Source organism: Aspergillus melleus (assembly GCF_016097325.1).
Source record: "Aspergillus melleus strain CBS 546.65 chromosome Unknown contig2, whole genome shotgun sequence".
Taxonomy (NCBI): domain Eukaryota; kingdom Fungi; phylum Ascomycota; class Eurotiomycetes; order Eurotiales; family Aspergillaceae; genus Aspergillus; species Aspergillus melleus.
In genome coordinates this window covers 5,085,985-5,102,556 of record NW_025763371.1, presented here as the reverse complement: position 1 = coordinate 5,102,556, position 16,572 = coordinate 5,085,985, and the positions used below count along the sequence as shown (strand labels likewise).

The 16,572-nt window shown below is 53.2% G+C and overlaps 6 protein-coding genes across 6 annotated transcripts; 3 read left to right on the top strand and 3 right to left on the bottom strand.

Moving 5' to 3' along the window:
- Positions 1 to 67: 67 nt before the first annotated feature.
- On the bottom strand, positions 68 to 1,168 carry LDX57_004612 (oxidoreductase, 2OG-Fe(II) oxygenase family; the record flags this gene model as incomplete). The annotated part of the gene is made up of 2 exons (XM_046086281.1): positions 68 to 695; positions 855 to 1,168. The coding sequence occupies 2 exons, from the start codon at positions 1,166 to 1,168 to the stop codon at positions 68 to 70; spliced, it is 942 nt and encodes a 313-aa protein (XP_045942244.1).
- A 242-nt stretch (positions 1,169 to 1,410) lies between these two features.
- On the bottom strand, positions 1,411 to 4,884 carry LDX57_004611 (DUF3433 domain-containing protein; the record flags this gene model as incomplete). Its single annotated transcript, XM_046086280.1, has 1 exon — positions 1,411 to 4,884. One exon carries the CDS (start codon positions 4,882 to 4,884, stop codon positions 1,411 to 1,413), a length of 3,474 nt encoding a protein of 1,157 aa, XP_045942243.1.
- Positions 4,885 to 7,121: 2,237 nt separating this feature from the next.
- On the top strand, positions 7,122 to 7,436 carry LDX57_004610 (uncharacterized protein; the record flags this gene model as incomplete). Its single annotated transcript, XM_046086279.1, has 1 exon — positions 7,122 to 7,436. One exon carries the CDS (start codon positions 7,122 to 7,124, stop codon positions 7,434 to 7,436), a length of 315 nt encoding a protein of 104 aa, XP_045942242.1.
- Positions 7,437 to 8,614: 1,178 nt separating this feature from the next.
- pacC (putative C2H2 transcription factor PacC) lies at positions 8,615 to 10,883 on the top strand (the record flags this gene model as incomplete). The annotated part of the gene is made up of 3 exons (XM_046086278.1): positions 8,615 to 8,881; positions 9,061 to 9,352; positions 9,412 to 10,883. 3 exons carry the CDS (start codon positions 8,615 to 8,617, stop codon positions 10,881 to 10,883), a joined length of 2,031 nt encoding a protein of 676 aa, XP_045942241.1.
- Positions 10,884 to 12,968: 2,085 nt separating this feature from the next.
- Positions 12,969 to 15,286, top strand: FKH2 (putative forkhead transcription factor Fkh1/2; the record flags this gene model as incomplete). The annotated part of the gene is made up of 4 exons (XM_046086277.1): positions 12,969 to 13,082; positions 13,158 to 14,186; positions 14,242 to 15,155; positions 15,214 to 15,286. The coding sequence occupies 4 exons, from the start codon at positions 12,969 to 12,971 to the stop codon at positions 15,284 to 15,286; spliced, it is 2,130 nt and encodes a 709-aa protein (XP_045942240.1).
- Positions 15,287 to 15,717: 431 nt separating this feature from the next.
- LDX57_004607 (putative transcription regulator PAB1642) lies at positions 15,718 to 16,503 on the bottom strand (the record flags this gene model as incomplete). The annotated part of the gene is made up of 1 exon (XM_046086276.1): positions 15,718 to 16,503. The coding sequence occupies one exon, from the start codon at positions 16,501 to 16,503 to the stop codon at positions 15,718 to 15,720; it is 786 nt and encodes a 261-aa protein (XP_045942239.1).
- Between the last annotated feature and the right edge of the window lie 69 nt (positions 16,504 to 16,572).

Genomic DNA, 16,572 nt, shown 5'->3' with positions numbered 1-16,572 from the left:
ACAAAGCATATATGAACGAGAGCTCTATATATAATACATCCAGACCGGACAAATCCAAGTCTTGTATCTACACCCTCCTTCTCGGCGCCTGATACCAACTCCAAATATTCAACCCGAACTTCGTCCCCTCCGTCACCGGCTCCGCGGCATGCCACGTCTCCGGGTATCCGGAGCCATCCGCCCTCAGATTCTCCCAGAAGATCGCATTCCCCTTGATAGGTTTGAACGTGATCCCTTCTCTCCTTCCTTGCCCTTGTTGCCCCTGCCCTACCACCCCATTATTCCCACCCTCTCCCTCCTCCTTCTCCTCCGGCTTTGTCTCCTCATCTGTCTCGCATTCAATAAACCGACACCACCGCTGATCCCTCGGCTTCCGCAGTCTCGGGAAATTCGTCCCTCCTCCCCTACACTCATCCCCCAGATACACCATGAACGTACTCGCGCGATCCCCGCCCCGCGCCACGCTCCCAGCCCAGTCATAATGATGCGTATAGTGTCCCGACGCGTTATACCGTTGCGCCCACATGCGCTCGATGTATAGGTTCGGACGCCAGCCTTGGAACGCGCGCGCGCGGGCCTCGAGACATCGGATTGTGGGGGTGCGCGGGAGGAGGGATCGGTCGGAGAGACGACGGGAGGGGTCCACGATTGAGGCGGTGCCGTTGTAGAGGATGGAGGGGGTGTAGTTTGATTTGCTTTTTGGAATTCGGGTGGTTAATTAGTTGATTGGTTCTTCATTATAGAATTTTGGGGGGGGTGACATGGTATTGGAAGGGGGAATACGCTCATGGGTAAAGGACGAATTGGACCAACTGAAAGGGGAGGGGTGTATGTGTATGTGTGTATAGACGTACCTCATCTCAACAATCTCATCTGCTTCCGCTCCTGAGACGAAATTCTCAATGTAAATGACCAAAGGATCGCGCGCGAGTAGATGGATCTGATATTGATCGGCCTCTGGGGGACAGGTGACTTCTACGCCGTCGTCGAGGCTGAGGACGGATTCGTCGAGCGTGACGTCCGGGTCATGGTCGGTGGAGTCGAAGTCGAGGATGGAGGAGGATGCGGCGTCGGAGGGGAAGATTTGGCGGAGGAGAGGCGCGAGGACGAAGATGTAGAGGGGGAGGAGGTAGAAGAAGGAGGAGAGGAGGGTGGAGAGTTTGATCATTTCGGGGACATGGGGTGCGGTATATATAGTAAAGATGATATTGGAGTAAGGAGATGGATATGGATATGAATCCAGGGAGGATGTAGGAAGAAGAAAGTATAGATCGGATCGGATCGTCGGATCGATTGATAAGAGGTGGATGAGTCAGCGAATATCATATGACCAGGAACTATACGGATCATTATCATCAAGTGTTGATTTATGGGATCTATGTACAAGATGTCTAGTATAGATAATACAAATTACCCTGGAGGTTGGCTGGGGCTTTCAGTTTCTCTATCTGTCAGCTCAGGGTCGCTCACTGCCATGCTTTCCACGCGAGGCTCCTTCGCCTGCATCTCATGCTCTTCTTTCTTTGACTCAGGGTCGTAATCCACCGTCAATCGCGTCACCTCGTCCGAACATACAGACTCTCCGAATCGGTACCTTCTGAAGTCTTCCTGGAGATACCCTTCCCATTCAGACAGACCCAATCGACCTGCTTGTCTGAAATCCCGCATCATATGACTATGCGTGACCCACGGCAGAAGAGCCCCGATTGATCGAGGGATACGAGGTCCTCGGAAGCGTCCGCGGCGTGTGAAGAAAACCCCGGCCATGACTAGCACATCCATTGAGACGATCACGATGACAATGACCATGGTTGGGATGGACAGGGTCATCTCCCAGTACAGGTCGGTTCGGGTCCCGTTCAAAGCGGGCAGCGTAGACTCAGCCAACCGCTCAAGATACAGTTCTCGCCAGAGCGAGAAGTAGGTACTAAAAATGGTCGAGTAAACGGACTGTGTCGCATTGATCAAGATGCCGGCGTCGAATGATGAAAATTCAGGGTCTACTTCTTCGTAGGCATGCGCAGTCAACATCCCAGGCCAGTCAAAGGGAGAAAAAGAAGACAGGCGATGGGTGGCAGATCGTTTGACAACCTGGGCCAGTGCGTGGTTATATCGCGCGAGGCTCTTGGTGGCATTGGCCATCACGCTTCCGCTTGTGATTGCGCTGCCAGGCACCGGTCTGCGCGTTTGCACTTGTCCGTCGAAATTGAAGTCAATTTCGAAATCTTGAATGCTGATATGGGGCTCACAGTGCAATGCTAGTGTGTAATCTGGATCCCCGGCAGTGCTGTTGATCATACTCCAACGTGCAACAACGACGAGGGTGTTCGTTTGGCACTTTCCAGACTCAAGTGGCGTTAAGTAACGAATAGACTTGTCATCGAAGGTTGTGTTATCGATCCCTGCTGGATAAGGAGCTTCCACAGTACAGTGTTCACTACTAGCATGATCGAAGGGCTGGTAAAGCCAGTATTGTTTGCCAGTCTTGGCTTCCACTCGTAGCTGGTTGGCATTAAGTTCCCGACACGTTAGATCTGCGCCAATTCCGCGCGTGGTAGTGGTATAAAACGAACGACCCATCTCTGTGTCATTGATTGCCAGAGGATAAAATGAATAATCAGAAGTGGTCCACGGAAGAAGGGGCATAGTCTTGCTCAATGGGACAAAATGAAAGCTGTCGAATTCGGGTGCAGATTCTGATGTAGAAAATTTCGAAAGGCTGTACTGCTGCGATAGGGCGGAAGTAGGATCCTCGTATTGATTGGTCTGCGGTATGAAAAGACTCCCGCTGACGAGGCTGAGGACTAAATCGATGACACAGGCCAGCGACACGACGGTCAAAAGAGGGGGTCCGTTTCTTGTACATTTTGCGAACACCGCCAGCGGAGTTCGAGAGGAGTAATCCATCAACAGAGTCTGCTTGGCAGTGGCCATACCTCGTTCCAACCGTACCCATGGTTCTAAGGTGCTCAAATGACGTAGGCTAGACGCCAGCAGGGCGGTTATCATGGAGGCGATCACATTGGGAGCGTAAAGGAGTAAAAGTAGGCACATGATATCCCAATTGGAATAAGAGGGGTTATCATCATGGAACCCAAATCGCTTTAGTGATAATGAGAAAACGACCAGCATCACGATGAGCAATAGACATTCAATTGCAAAGCAAGGTATCATGAGGAAATGCGGAACGGGATCTTGCTGTCGACGAGCTGCGCGAGCGGAGATGGTCGAAGAACGTCCATCGGTCGGAACAAAGGTTATCCGCCACCCATGTGGCCCTTCTCGCCATTGGCAATGCAGATTTCTCGCCCATCCGCGAAGCTGTCGGGTAGTGGCCTTGTGCAGATTGGCACATGATAGAGCCTCGGCAGTGTCGGGGTGAAACAAGTCGGCAATAATTCGGGATTGTGCCGCAATAGACCCGGGATCACTTTGCAGAAAGCTCGGTCGGCGTGGATAAACGCAAACGAGATATAACAGTAGAATAATAGCTGAGCCAAGTATGGATTCTGCGATAAGGGCCGTATGTGATATCACCATGACAGAGATCATCGGTGTCACTTGCAGCGCATCCACCTCAATCGAGCCTGTCATCGGGTCGAACATTCGATTCACGGTGAAAACAAAAGTTTGCTTCCAGAGATTAGCAACGTCACCCTGGTACTGCGCCGGATCGGTAATGAAGGTAGCTCTGTGTGGCACTAGTTGGTTGGATGCGTTTGCGGCCTGGCCATGCTCTGCCATGGCGCCATCAGACAATAGATACATCAGGCCCTGGAATTCATCTGCTCTGAAATCCGACAGTCCCAATCGATTAATGGTGTTGGGGTAAATCGAGACAGAATCGATTGAGGAATTGGCGGTGATGGAAACATTGGCCGTCGCTTGTTGGTATGTTACTCTGCAGCCAAACGCAGCAGCTTTAGTCGTCGAGATCGACCCATCACCTCTCACATTCAAGTCAGCTACAAGAGAATAAAAAGCATACTGATCACATTGGCCGGCATTGAAAACTCCGGAAGTCGAATTTCCCTGGCGGGGCTCCCAATAGCGCAATTGGAAGGAGTCGGTATCATCCGGGATGGTACTATTAAGAGCGATGTCGATTTCGCAACCGTTGGTGGTAGTACCTGCCCCGGATACAGGAGATCCATGGGCTTTTAGCGATACCGTCCGACGGCCATCCGCGGTCCTGTTTCCAAAAGAAACGCTCCCGGGGGGAAGCTGATCAAGTATTGTATCGGCGCAGGTTGTGTTGGCCCAATAGACTGTTTGATTCAAATACAGCATGGTATTCTCATTCTGATCCTCGCCAGGCATGACAAATGGGGGCATCGCGTAGTCGGCAGAACGAAGCGGTGGCAGGTGGGCGTTCATGGCCGACATGGCTGAATGGCCGCGATGTGGCAACTGACCATGCATCCATGCTGCTTGGGAATCTCCATCAATTAAGTCAGGCCATAATCTCACCGTCTGGGCGTTATGCATATCCAAATCGTTCAATAATGTGAGACCGGAACATAGCGACGGCAGGAACATTCGTAGGACCAAGGACATGACTGACACGCAGAAAACGAGCCAATGGTTGTGGCGTGCCGCGGTAATAGGAGCCAGGATGCCGTATGAGAAATTATAATTGAGAAAGAGCACACTCGCTGGCGCGCCATTGTGTTTGGATAGCTGCAAATAAGGCTCCAGTCGCATCACGTCGTAGGCACAGAAACTCCAGAGTGTGACAATGATCAGCGCAACGAGAGTTGGCACGTATTTCGAGCCAGCCAGTATAGAGTTCTCGATGTCGGTAAGGTCATTGTAGAGTACAAGGCCCTTATTTCTGTTCGAAAGACATCGCAAGACCTCCAGCGTCACCAGCGTCGCCAGCATGAGTCCGGTCAGAGACAGGAGAAAGGGCGCCCGCAACGGTGTAGGCCTCCAGGCCTGCTTTGGGGAAGTGGCATGCCGGGTTTGGTTGGATCTGGAGACACCTGTGCAGAGTCGCGCCTTAGAACTGAACTGAAGTGGGCCTTGTGTTATAGGATTTAGCTCACCTTTAGGATGCAGCCGCTTGATCGCTCCGGAGAAAAGATTTCTGGACATTTGTCCCCTCTGTCAATCACGACGAATGCCTCCGTTGATAGTTCCCCAGCACAGGGCTGACAGAACCCATTGAGCTCGTTGGCAATGGAACAGAAGGTTTTAAAGGCATACGACTCGATGATCGCGAGAGGGTGTGCGTACGAGAGTGTGGCTTGAGCTGAGAGGCGCGCCAGAAAATTTGTACGGGCACCAGCCTTGCGGGCCGTTGAAAGGGTTCGGCGTGTGGCTCATCATGGTGAGTGTTCTAGCCTTTTAGGCCAATCGAGACCTTGGTCGGGAAGTGCCAAGGCCCACAGACGGATAACCATCGTGTTAGGTTGGCAGCTAGAGTCTTAGTCTCGAATCTTGAGTGCCCCTAACCATTATCAAGCGTCGTTAGGTTGACAGTTGCGAGCCACTCCGGAGTAGTTGACACCGTCGCAAATAGACCGGTGCATGTTGTGTCCAGTCCCGTGTGAGCAAAAGCCCAATTATATATGTGAGAAGCGAGTTTTTAGAAAGGATATTCTAGCTTCAACTGGGAGGGTCTCTCAGGAGGATGTCTCTAGCCGAAACGAATCAACGGGTTTTGTCAGACAAAGAAGTCCCACTCAGTCCCACATTGGGCCAATCGAAGAAACTTTGGTGCCTACGAGCGACGGAGTAGGAAGTCCCGGCAGTTGTGCAACTGGCAGCGAATTGGTCTGTGATCTGAGCTGGGTGGCTACCTTGGTGGTTCAATATGGATGAGGCACAGGAGAGGATTCGAGGAGAAGAAGGATGGGGAAAGATGTGGAGGACACACAAAAAGAGAGAAAATGCCGTGACTGCTTATGTCATGCCCGCCGTACACTCACTAACTTACTCGGTGGAGGAATGGGTGGCCTCGACTCCTTCCATTTACTTGTGGAGAGGCCATTTGATATTAATGAATTGTACGGTGTCATGGAAAATTCTAGCCTTTGGGTCGGCACTTTCTACTCATCTTGGTTTTTCGTCAACTGACCCTCGGTCAAGTTTATCTACACAACGCCTGCGTGACCTGTCTCAATTTATATATAACTTTACTGCTCCGAGAAAAGATTGAGGTCGCCACTTGATTCTGCTATATGATCCCATGCTTTGGAAATCATAGAGACTCAGTAACCAGGCTGTGCTAATCCATGCTGGAAATTTAGTCCCCACTTTGCTTGTTAGGCTTGCAAACCTCCAGAGCCATCTACCATAAACTACGCTAGAGGTCAGATAGCATTACCTAGACCAAACGTCAAGACACTCTCATGAGAAGACTTTTATATGCTCCGTAAGCATGTATTCAAATCCCGAGACCCCTTTAGAGGAATACTGATTGATTCATGGCTTGTCTGCCTAGAGATCACGCCCATGTACTGCCAACATGCGTCGTACAGAGTATACCCTACAACAAAAGGCCATCGCTGGAATTGATTTCGTGTGCTCGATGACAGCATGCCGGGTTTGACCTGTCAAGGTGTGATGCATCCATGACAGCCCCCGGTCCATATCCATACTTCTACCAAACCGGATGTCAGAAAACCCCTCAGGATTACACGGTGTACAGAATGAATGCGTCAGGCCAGAAAGAGGAGGGTAGGGCTGCATAAGGCAAATCGATGGTTTCTACATTATTATTTTTGACGCTGCCTCTGACCCGTTGCTTCTTTGTCCACCGGGGAAAACCTGCATGTCAGCAACATATTAGGAAAACCTGACGAGATTCCAACAACCAGGCCGCGCGATTTTGTCTTCTAGCGCTTGTTCATTGCATGAAGAATGCCTTGTCGGCCCATTCTGACGCATGGTGTAGGAGAGATTCTGGGGCTGAGGTGCCTCCTTGCAGACGGAACCCTCATACCCTAGAAGCCAACGTGATGCAGCTCTCCAAGTGGGACGGTCTCCATGTCACCGAAAACAAGGTAGAGAGCAGAAACGCGGGCTATTCCCTACTGCTCTTAGACCGATCACTAAAGCGACGCTAAACCAGGAGGACGAGGGACCATCCGGGGATGGACGTCCCTAGCTAAGTGATGCCAGCCAACGACGCCATCCGAGGAATCATCTGCAGAACGAGAACGAGAAACCTAATTCCCGTCGTTATTCTACTTCGTTGCCCTCATCCGGGGTTGGAGCAGATAGGCAGCAAGATTAGTAACGGAGGGCGCCAAGATGCAAGACTCGTCGCATTAATCATCCTCTTGGCCACCTTCCAAGACTTCTTGTCCTTTGGACGGAGCGGGAAGGTCAGAGGAGGGATGCCAAGCGAGCACCCGTGGTCGATGTCTGAGCAGGAGATCGGGGAGACGAAGGGGGTTCGCCTAGACTTCCAGAAGGACGACAACTGAAAGATTGGAGGTGGAGGATGCTTGGTTCGGGGAACTTTTTCATTTTCGTCTCGCCTTTGACGACCCCCGGTTGATTTTGGCACGTGAGCCGATCACATTGGCTGACTCGGTTCTCGTGTTTTCCCCCCTTTCTTTTTCTTTCTTTCTTCTTCTTTTTTTTTTTTTTTCTTTTTTTCCCTTCTTTTTCTTTTCTTTTGTCGTTTGTTTTTGGTTCTTTATATAATTTTAACTGTTATCATTATGATGCTTTCCAGGGATATCCAACCGATGAACAGCCGGAGTAATAGTAATTCGTGGAGGTACACGGCGACGGATGGATCAGGGGGTGTTCTGGGAAGTACCAAGGCAGGGAAGGCATCTACGCGGGGTCCGAGGGTTTCTGTAAGACTCGGGCGATTACTCGGACGGGTTTAGCCCTTCGGTATATTACAGATGCATGGGAATAGTCCCTGGTCTTTGAGGGGTTAGACTGACTAGTTCACATTATTATTATGATTATGATTATTATTATGATCAGTAGAATTATAAAAACTATTGTTTATTTTCACTCTATATACTCCCCCTGTGTTTACAAATTCCTGGTGAAATGCAAAGTACATTACGTACGTAGTAAGTACCTAAAAGCCTAAGAGGACTAAAATGACCCAACGCCACCAGCCCCGCACAGATCTTGGCCCGGTCTTGTCCCTGTCCTCCGCCCGGCTGTGCAAGCGGCCTTTTCTGGGCAAGGCTCGGCTCCGGACGCCCGCAAAGGACAAGAACCCAAGCCTCCCCCTCTTGCTTCCAAGACTTTCCTCTCTTCTCTTCCCCCCTTGGTTCTCCTCTACTCGTATTCCCTTTTATCTGCCCTCTTCCCCCCTATTTTAGTGTCTCTGATTGTCTTGTTTCCCTCTCCAAACTGACTGACTTGACACTGAGGCATTTTTTTTTAAACACGCGTGTGTGTTATCTTATTCTGATTATTTGTATTCGTTGTCCTTTCCCTGGACTCACCGCGTCTTTTCCATCATCCATCATTCCCCTGGGGTCGGCTGCAAACAAAAATACGTAGCGACGCCCTCTGATTGACCGTTTCATCCTGTTCGTTGAGGGAGAGCCTTGTCATCTCTCTCTTGTCTTGAGTTCTTGACCCTTTTCCGCCGTGCCCAAGAAAGGGACAAGAAAGATTTTTCTTGGCAATGTCGGAACATCAAGACACCACGGCTGCCGCGACCACGACGGCTCCCACTGCCGCGTCGACCGCACAGGAGCAGCCTGCTACCCAAGCCCCTGCTGCCCAGGTCTCGTCGGCTGCCTCGACGTCGTCGGTGACGGCCACTGCCGCCGCTGCGACCGCCGCCGTCGCCAATCCCCAAGTCAACGGCAATGCTGCTCGCCCCAGTGAAGAACTCTCCTGCCTGTGGAACGGATGCACTGAAAAGTGCCCTACCCCTGAATCCCTTTATGTAAGTTATATCTCTGCCTTCGGTTATGATCAAGTGTTATCGTTTGGTGCTGCTGTTATGGTGTTTTCGCCCTTCATCTTCGTCGCCACTTGAACACTGGCGCGCGCGACCGTGTGTTTTTGTTGACGCTGTGGACGCATCGCATCTTGGCATCACATTGCTGACCTTCTCTTCCGCAGGAACATGTCTGCGAGCGTCACGTTGGTCGCAAAAGCACCAACAACCTCAACCTGACCTGCCAATGGGGAAGCTGCCGCACGACAACGGTGAAGCGCGATCACATCACCTCCCACATTCGAGTACATGTGCCCCTGAAGCCACACAAGTGTGACTTCTGCGGGAAGGCCTTCAAGCGCCCCCAGGATTTGAAGAAACATGTCAAGACTCATGCAGATGACTCTGTTTTGGTTCGCTCGCCCGAGCCTGGTGCTCGGAACCCAGACATGATGTTCGGTGGAAACCCGGCGAAAGGTCGGTTTGATCTCACGCCGTTGATTGTTGTAGTTCATGACTAATTGGTTACTTTCTAGGCTATGCTGCTGCTGCACACTACTTTGAGCCGGCGCTGAACCCGGTCCCAAGCCAGGGCTATGCTCATGGCGCTCCTCAGTATTACCAGTCGCACCCTCCGCCTCAGCCGGCGAACCCGTCCTATGGAAACGTCTACTATGCTCTGAACCACGGCCCCGAGCCCGGTCACGCGTCGTACGAATCCAAGAAACGCGGCTATGATGCGCTGAATGAGTTCTTTGGGGACCTGAAGCGCCGCCAGTTTGACCCCAACTCGTATGCTGCTGTGGGCCAGCGCCTGCTCGGCCTCCAGAGCCTGTCTCTTCCCATCCTCAGCGGTGGTCCTCTGCCTGAGTACCAACCCATGCCTGCGCCTGTCGCCGTTGCTGGCGGAGGCTACAGCCCGGGTGGTCCTCCCCCGGCACCCGCCTATCATCTGCCGCCCATGAGTAACGTGCGCACCAAGAACGACTTGATCAACATCGATCAGTTCCTGCAGCAAATGCAGGATACCATCTACGAAAACGATGATAACGTAGCGGCGGCGGGAGTTGCTCAACCGGGCGCTCATTACGTTCATGGCGGTATGAGCTACCGCACGACCAACTCGCCGCCTACTCAGCTGCCCCCTAGTCATGCCACGGCCCCCTCCTCGGCAGGGCCGGTCATGAACGCGGCAGCAGCCCATTCTCCGTCCACGGGGACTCCGGCCTTGACGCCCCCCTCCAGCGCGCAGTCGTACACTTCGGGTCGGTCGCCCATCTCTCTTCCCTCGGCCCACCGCGTCTCGCCGCCTCACCATGAGGGTGGTTCGAGCATGTACCCGCGCTTGCCGTCGGCCACGATGCCCGACACGATGACGGCTGGCTACCCCACCGCGTCGAGTGCGGCGCCGCCTTCAACGTTGGGCGGCATCTTTGACCACGACGAGCGTCGTCGCTACACTGGAGGCACTTTGCAGCGCGCGAGACCCGACGACCGACCCGTCGACCGATCCGTGGCGGAGCCCATGGACGTGTCTCAGGACAACAAGGAGGATGGTGATCGTACCCCGCCTGCCAAGGCTCGTCCCGCTCCTTCGTCCCCCGGGCGCATCTCCGCCAGCCTCATCGACCCTGCTCTGTCGGGTTCGCCCACTGAGGAGGAGGCGACGCTCCGGACGGCTCAGGCCGCCACGGAAGTTGCGGAGCGCTCGGACGTGCAGTGGGTTGAAAAGGTGCGTCTCATCGAGTACCTGCGTAACTACATTGCTTCTCGCCTTGAACGGGGCGAGTACGAGGGACTCCTGCAACAGCAGCAGCAACAACAACAACAAGAAAGCGGTTCCCACTCGCCGGAAACTGGACTGGACGAGCGCATGGAAGGGGTTGAGCTTGAGTCTCCGGCCAAGTCGGAGGAGCCGCCGATGAAGACGGAGACGGGCAGCGACCAGGTGATGTACCCGACATTACGGGGAGTCGACGACGACGGCGATTCGAAGATGCCCAACTAAAGATGAAAAAATTGGGATTTCTTTCTATTTTTTTAACTGTTTTTCTGTCTTGATAGCCATCTCCCACTCTCTTCACGCCCTCTTACGACTTCGGAGTTCAATTGATTCCAATTCGATTCATCACTCTTCTCTACATCTTGTTTATTCCCTGTCCACTTGACCGTGGAACACTTAGTTTACACTTGTCCGTGACAACCATCTATGTCTTTTATTCTATCTTTTCATCATGCTCCTTCCCCTTTCAATGTCGCGTGTCTCTTTCGTTTTTGTTTTCCACATTGTATGTTCTTTAAGGGAAGGCTGATCTTGGGTTCGAAATGGTGTTTCTATTCCTGTACAAGTGGGGTTCTTTACTATTTTATCTTTTTCTCTACTACAATTCTAGTTTCCTGTCTTGGAATGGCAATTATTATCTGCTACTCATCCATTGAAAGTAAGACAGCCCCTCGAAAACGTAGTTGTAGTGCTGTCGACCCAGCCGTGAGCGAATCGACGTTTTCAACGGGGTGTTTGTTTGGCGAGAGCCGGATGTTGACGGCGAGTGTTGACGCTGCAACAGTCCACGATGCTACCGTTCCGTCGGCCCTTGTTTGATTATTTACGAGTCCGAATCGATTATTTGATTATTTGGTTATTTGGATACCACCGAATGGCTGATCGACTCGACGGCGACAGTTGCGGACACATTCCAGGGCTGGGCGCTAAACTGAACGCGGTGTGGCATGACGCAAACAGACGCCGGTATGCAGATGGATCAGCGACGTTTCTCACGAGCGATCCGTGGGATGCTTTCTCCATGGCCCCATCCGGGCACTACTCTCTGCCAATTGGGACCGGTTTGCCTTGGGGGAAAGGAGACTTGGGTCGCATCAATGGAACCCTTCTAGGTGTTCATCCCAGGTGCATTCGAAGGGTCCGTCCACTGTTTATGTCAGAACCGTCCAATCCCCACTGCCTGTTTTCTTGTAGATGTATGGATCACTTGTAGGCGAGAGATCCTGTAGTTTAGTGGTAGTCCACCTTTTGAGACAGGGACTGATGATGGGTCTTTTGTATGCGAACAGTTTAGCCCGACCAGTTTCTCCCTTTCCCTCTCTCTGAACCGGTTGTGTTTTCCTTTGGTCTCAAGTTGAGAAAAGAGTGATTCGGCCTCTTGATTCGTCGATGCTCCACTGTCTGTTTACGGCGGCGGGGAACGACATCGTGCTGGGAAGGCTGATCCACTCAGTCGGATGGAAGCTGGTTGCTTTTTGCTGTTTCACTTTTCCTGTTCTGTTCCGGGGGTAGGATATTAAAGGCAGCGGGAACCATCAAAAGAATCTGAAGGTCCTCTGTGAATGGGACAGGGAATGAGAGTGAGAGAGAGAGTGAGTGAATGCAGGAATTCGAAGTTGCGAGAGGCAGAGAGTGAAAGACAGACAGAAAAGAGTCTTCCCCACACGGAAGCGGTCACGCCCCAACACGCGCGTTATCGTCATCGCTCCGTCCACAAACCCTTTGTCACGGACTTTCTCCTTCGCGCATCTCGGGGATTTCCTCGCTACATCTGCTCCTCTGAGTTGGATCTCTCCAGTTGTCCCCTGAATTTATCTGCATGAGACGCTAAACTCCCCCCGCCTTTATCTTCTGGTCTACGCATCTGGATTCATCCGGCAAGATCCTTCACACAAATTCCCGTGGCTGGTTCTATTATTCAGCCACGCCCAGTTCGCGTCTGGTCTCTTGCGCGAGTGGCAAACCGTTCTCTGGCTCTTCCTTCCAGCACTTCCTGGTTGAGTTTTCTCGTTGCCTTTTTTTGAGTTCCCTCAGTCCTGCTAGGACTTGGTCGTGGTTCTCTTCTACATTGCTTTGATCCTTTGCGCCATTCCGCCCTTGCCTGCCCGTGTGTGCGACATCGCCGCGATCTTCCCATCTATTGTTATTGCTCTATTTTTTTTTCGACTCCGTCTGATCCGGCACGATATCGACTTGGACGATCGACTCGAACCTTGCGGTGTCTCGAAACTAGTTTGATCTACGTCACCGAAGGAAACACAACCAGTGGGAATTGTTTTCGCGGAGGAAGTCGAGTGGGTGAGACTCAGAATGCCTCTGTCCAATCGCCGTCGCGCGCGGCGCAAGGAAATTCAACTCCAGGAAACGTCGGATGTGGAGGCGCCGGATTCTTCGCCGACTCGGCCTTCGAATAAGAAGCGCAAGGTGAGTTGATGTCGCAGAGAATCCTTCCTGGCGATCGCTGTGGCTAATCTGGTGTTTCTGTTGAAACAAACAAAGGTCGAGCGGACTTCCCCTCATCCTCGTCCCATCAAAACAGCAGAGTCGGCCGACGAAGCCGACGACTCGTCCCCGGAGCATGATCTGTCGGAAAACCAGGACCTGGTGGACATGGTCATCTCGTACCTTGATGCGGCCCGTGAAGAAGTCCGTGTCCTGCGCGACCACTCCAATGCGAAGACCGAAAACAAGCAGAGCATCCGGGCGTATGCGAAGATCGCCGGCCGCAACTGGACCTACTACGTCAAAACCCTCCATGTGAACATTGGCCGCGAACCCGACCGCGAACAGAAGCTGGACGAACAGTCCAGTCCCGTCACCATCGCCGCGCGGGCCCTGCCGGAAGTCAACGTGGATCTGGGGCCGAGCAAGTTCGTGTCGCGCCTGCATGCGGAAATCTTCTACGACGGCGAAGAGACGGCTTCCTGGCATATCCGTGTGAACGGTCGCAACGGCGTTCGACTGAACAATGGCATCCTCAAGCGCGGAACCGATACCATCCTGTCCTGCGGTGATATTATCGAGATTGCGAACACGCAGATGATGTTTGTGACGCCCGGTGACAAGGCCAACATCCACCCCAGCTTCATCGATCGAGCGCAACGCCTGGCCAACGGCGAGGATGATCCCGGCACCTGGGATGCTTCGCAGCATGCGCACCCCCAGACCACACCCAGGTCGACCAACCACGACGCCGCGCCCGCGCCCTCCACCGGTCAACCCTCACTGGCCCCCGCCCCTCAGTTCCTCAAACGCCAGGTGACACCACCGCCTCGGTCGCCAGACACCGTGGGCGCGCGAACGGCGAAGCAGTCCCCGCTATACAACCGCGGCATGATGATGGAGAGTACGGAGGAAATAGACTACAGCAAGGATTCGGCCAAGGATCTGAAACCACCCTTCAGCTACGCGACGCTGATCGCTCAGGCGATTTTCTCGAGTGAGGAGGAGAAACTCACGCTAAACAGTATCTACAATTGGATTATGGACAAGTACGCGTTCTATCGTCATTCGCAGAGTGGCTGGCAGGTATGCATTCTCCGTTGCAGCTCACTGGGGGACTTTGAGGGCTAATGCGAAGTAGAACTCGATTCGACATAACCTTTCACTCAACAAAGCCTTCCAGAAGGTGCCTCGCCGTACCGACGAGCCCGGGAAAGGAATGAAGTGGCAGATTGCGCCGGAATATCGCGAGGAGTATTACAAGAAGCAACTTCGCAAGGGTCCGCAGTCGTCAGCTCCGTCGTCACCAGCCACCAAGGAACCTCCTAGCTCGCGCGCCCACAACGGCGTGGAGAGTATCTTCGCCGGCAAAAAGTCTCCTCCCGTCTCCTCTCCCGGATTTAGCTCGTTCCCCGTGGCCCCCGTCGAGGCCTACACTCCGGAACGGGGCTCGCGGGCAAGTCGGAACGGTCGTCAGGAGCATTCTCTACGGCCACCCAACACGCGGGACTACGAGGAGCCCTCGCCATTGCCCACGCGAACCACCGCCAAGCAGCACAACGGCACCAGTCTGAGTCGGTCATACGGACTGTCCGACAACGTGGCCGGGTCTCCGCCCGTGCTGTCGTCGTCGTACTACGACGAAGGACCGTCGTCCATGATCACCCCGGCACCGCAGCGTCAGCAACCCCGTCTTCCTCCTCCCAGCACGGCCCAGATCCCGTCCAAGTTCATGCCGATGAGCTCGCCCGCGCAGTTCTGGAAATTTGCGGATATCGGTAGCACGCCAGCGCGGCCCGTGCCCGATATGAGTCCTCTGAAAGGCGATCCGGGAGACGGACTGGGCAGCATCCCCAGCAGCAGTCCGCCGCCGCCGAATTTGGCCAGTCCCAGCAAACCGGGCACCTCCAACGGCCTTGGCCATGGACGAGCGCGGCGATCTGTCGACGGCGACGAGACCCCTCGGCCTGGAATGAATGGTGGGGTCCGAGAACGACCTCCGGGACCGGACGAAGACGAGGAGGAGGACGATAATGCAGGATTTGATCTCGCAAGGTGAGTGCTTTATAACAACATTCGACTGATTGAACTTTGGATCTAACTTGAATTACAGAGGGTTCCAACCTATTGGCTCGTACCATCGACAATTAAGTAGTGCTGCTCGAGCCAGCGCAGCCACATCTTGATGATCTACACCTTTCTCCTATCCATGATTCTTTTTATTACTCCGAACTTCTATCCTCACCAGATAACTCGATGGACTTTCTTATCATCTTTGATCTTTATCAACTTGCGCACGACCTACGTTACGACTGCTCTTTTTATTACTATTTCTAGATCGGAACTGCCAGCAGGGCAACCTCGCATAGAATGGAGTGTTGGCAGAATTCAGCAGAGAAAACATGGAGAAAGAAGGCGTTTATTGACGGGATAGTCACTTTGTTTGTTTTTCTTTTGTGTTTTGTTTCTTGCTATGGCTGGTTTTGCTCGATGGATGTACTTACGTGATGCAATGAATCCGAATGACCTCTATTCACTATTTGACTGGACGACCCATTCCTAAGTTACTCGATCATACACAACAACACGGCCTCTAAGTGATTACTACCTTATCAATTTATAGACTGACATCCGGCCAAAACCTCTCCTCCAACCAAACCACCTGCCTCCACCACCTCTCACACCGTCTCATCACCTCCCCCTTCTCCCCATCCGCAACCCCTCCTCTTGCCATCACATCCACCAACTCCCCAATCCCATCCACAAACCCCTCAAACTCCCTACTCGACCAATTCGGAATAAACTCCTTCCGCAGCGCGCCTCCATCCGTATCCTGGGTTCCCCCCTGCCGTTGATCCAAAAACCCTGCTGCGAACCTCCAAGCCCGCAAGTAACACGTCTCCGTCGCCCACAGAACAACCATCCCCTCGAGCACCGACGCCCCGGGACTCCCCGCCGCCATAAATAGATCGATATATGCGTGGGTGATGGCGTTGGGGCCGAATTCCTTCCCACCCTCCTCCTCCCCGGCAGGGGTAGTAGATGTCGATGCGCTCAAATCCAGCCCGTACGCCGCAGCCGTGGCCTCGAAGAACTCGATCTCGCGACGGATGTTGACGAGTGCGTCGATGAGGGTGGAGGAGAGGCGGGATTCGAGGGATGCGGACTGCGACTCCGTCTCCGACTGGGGTTTGGCCGGAAACCGGAGCTTCGAGAGAAGCAGGCCGATGAAGCGGATGTAGGACTGCGCGTAGAGACGGTCTTGGGAGAGCCATTGCTCCAGCACGGGTTTCGGGAGCGTGCCCTGGCCGGCGCGTTGGAGGAAGGGGTGGGTGGTTGCGCGGTGGAGGGAGTGCGGGGTGAGGGTGGGGAGGTGGGTTGTTAGGGATTCTTGGGGGGGCATTGTGATGTGATGGGGGTTTCTTTTTGTATTGAGCAGACTGATTGATTGATTGATTGATTGATTGATTTG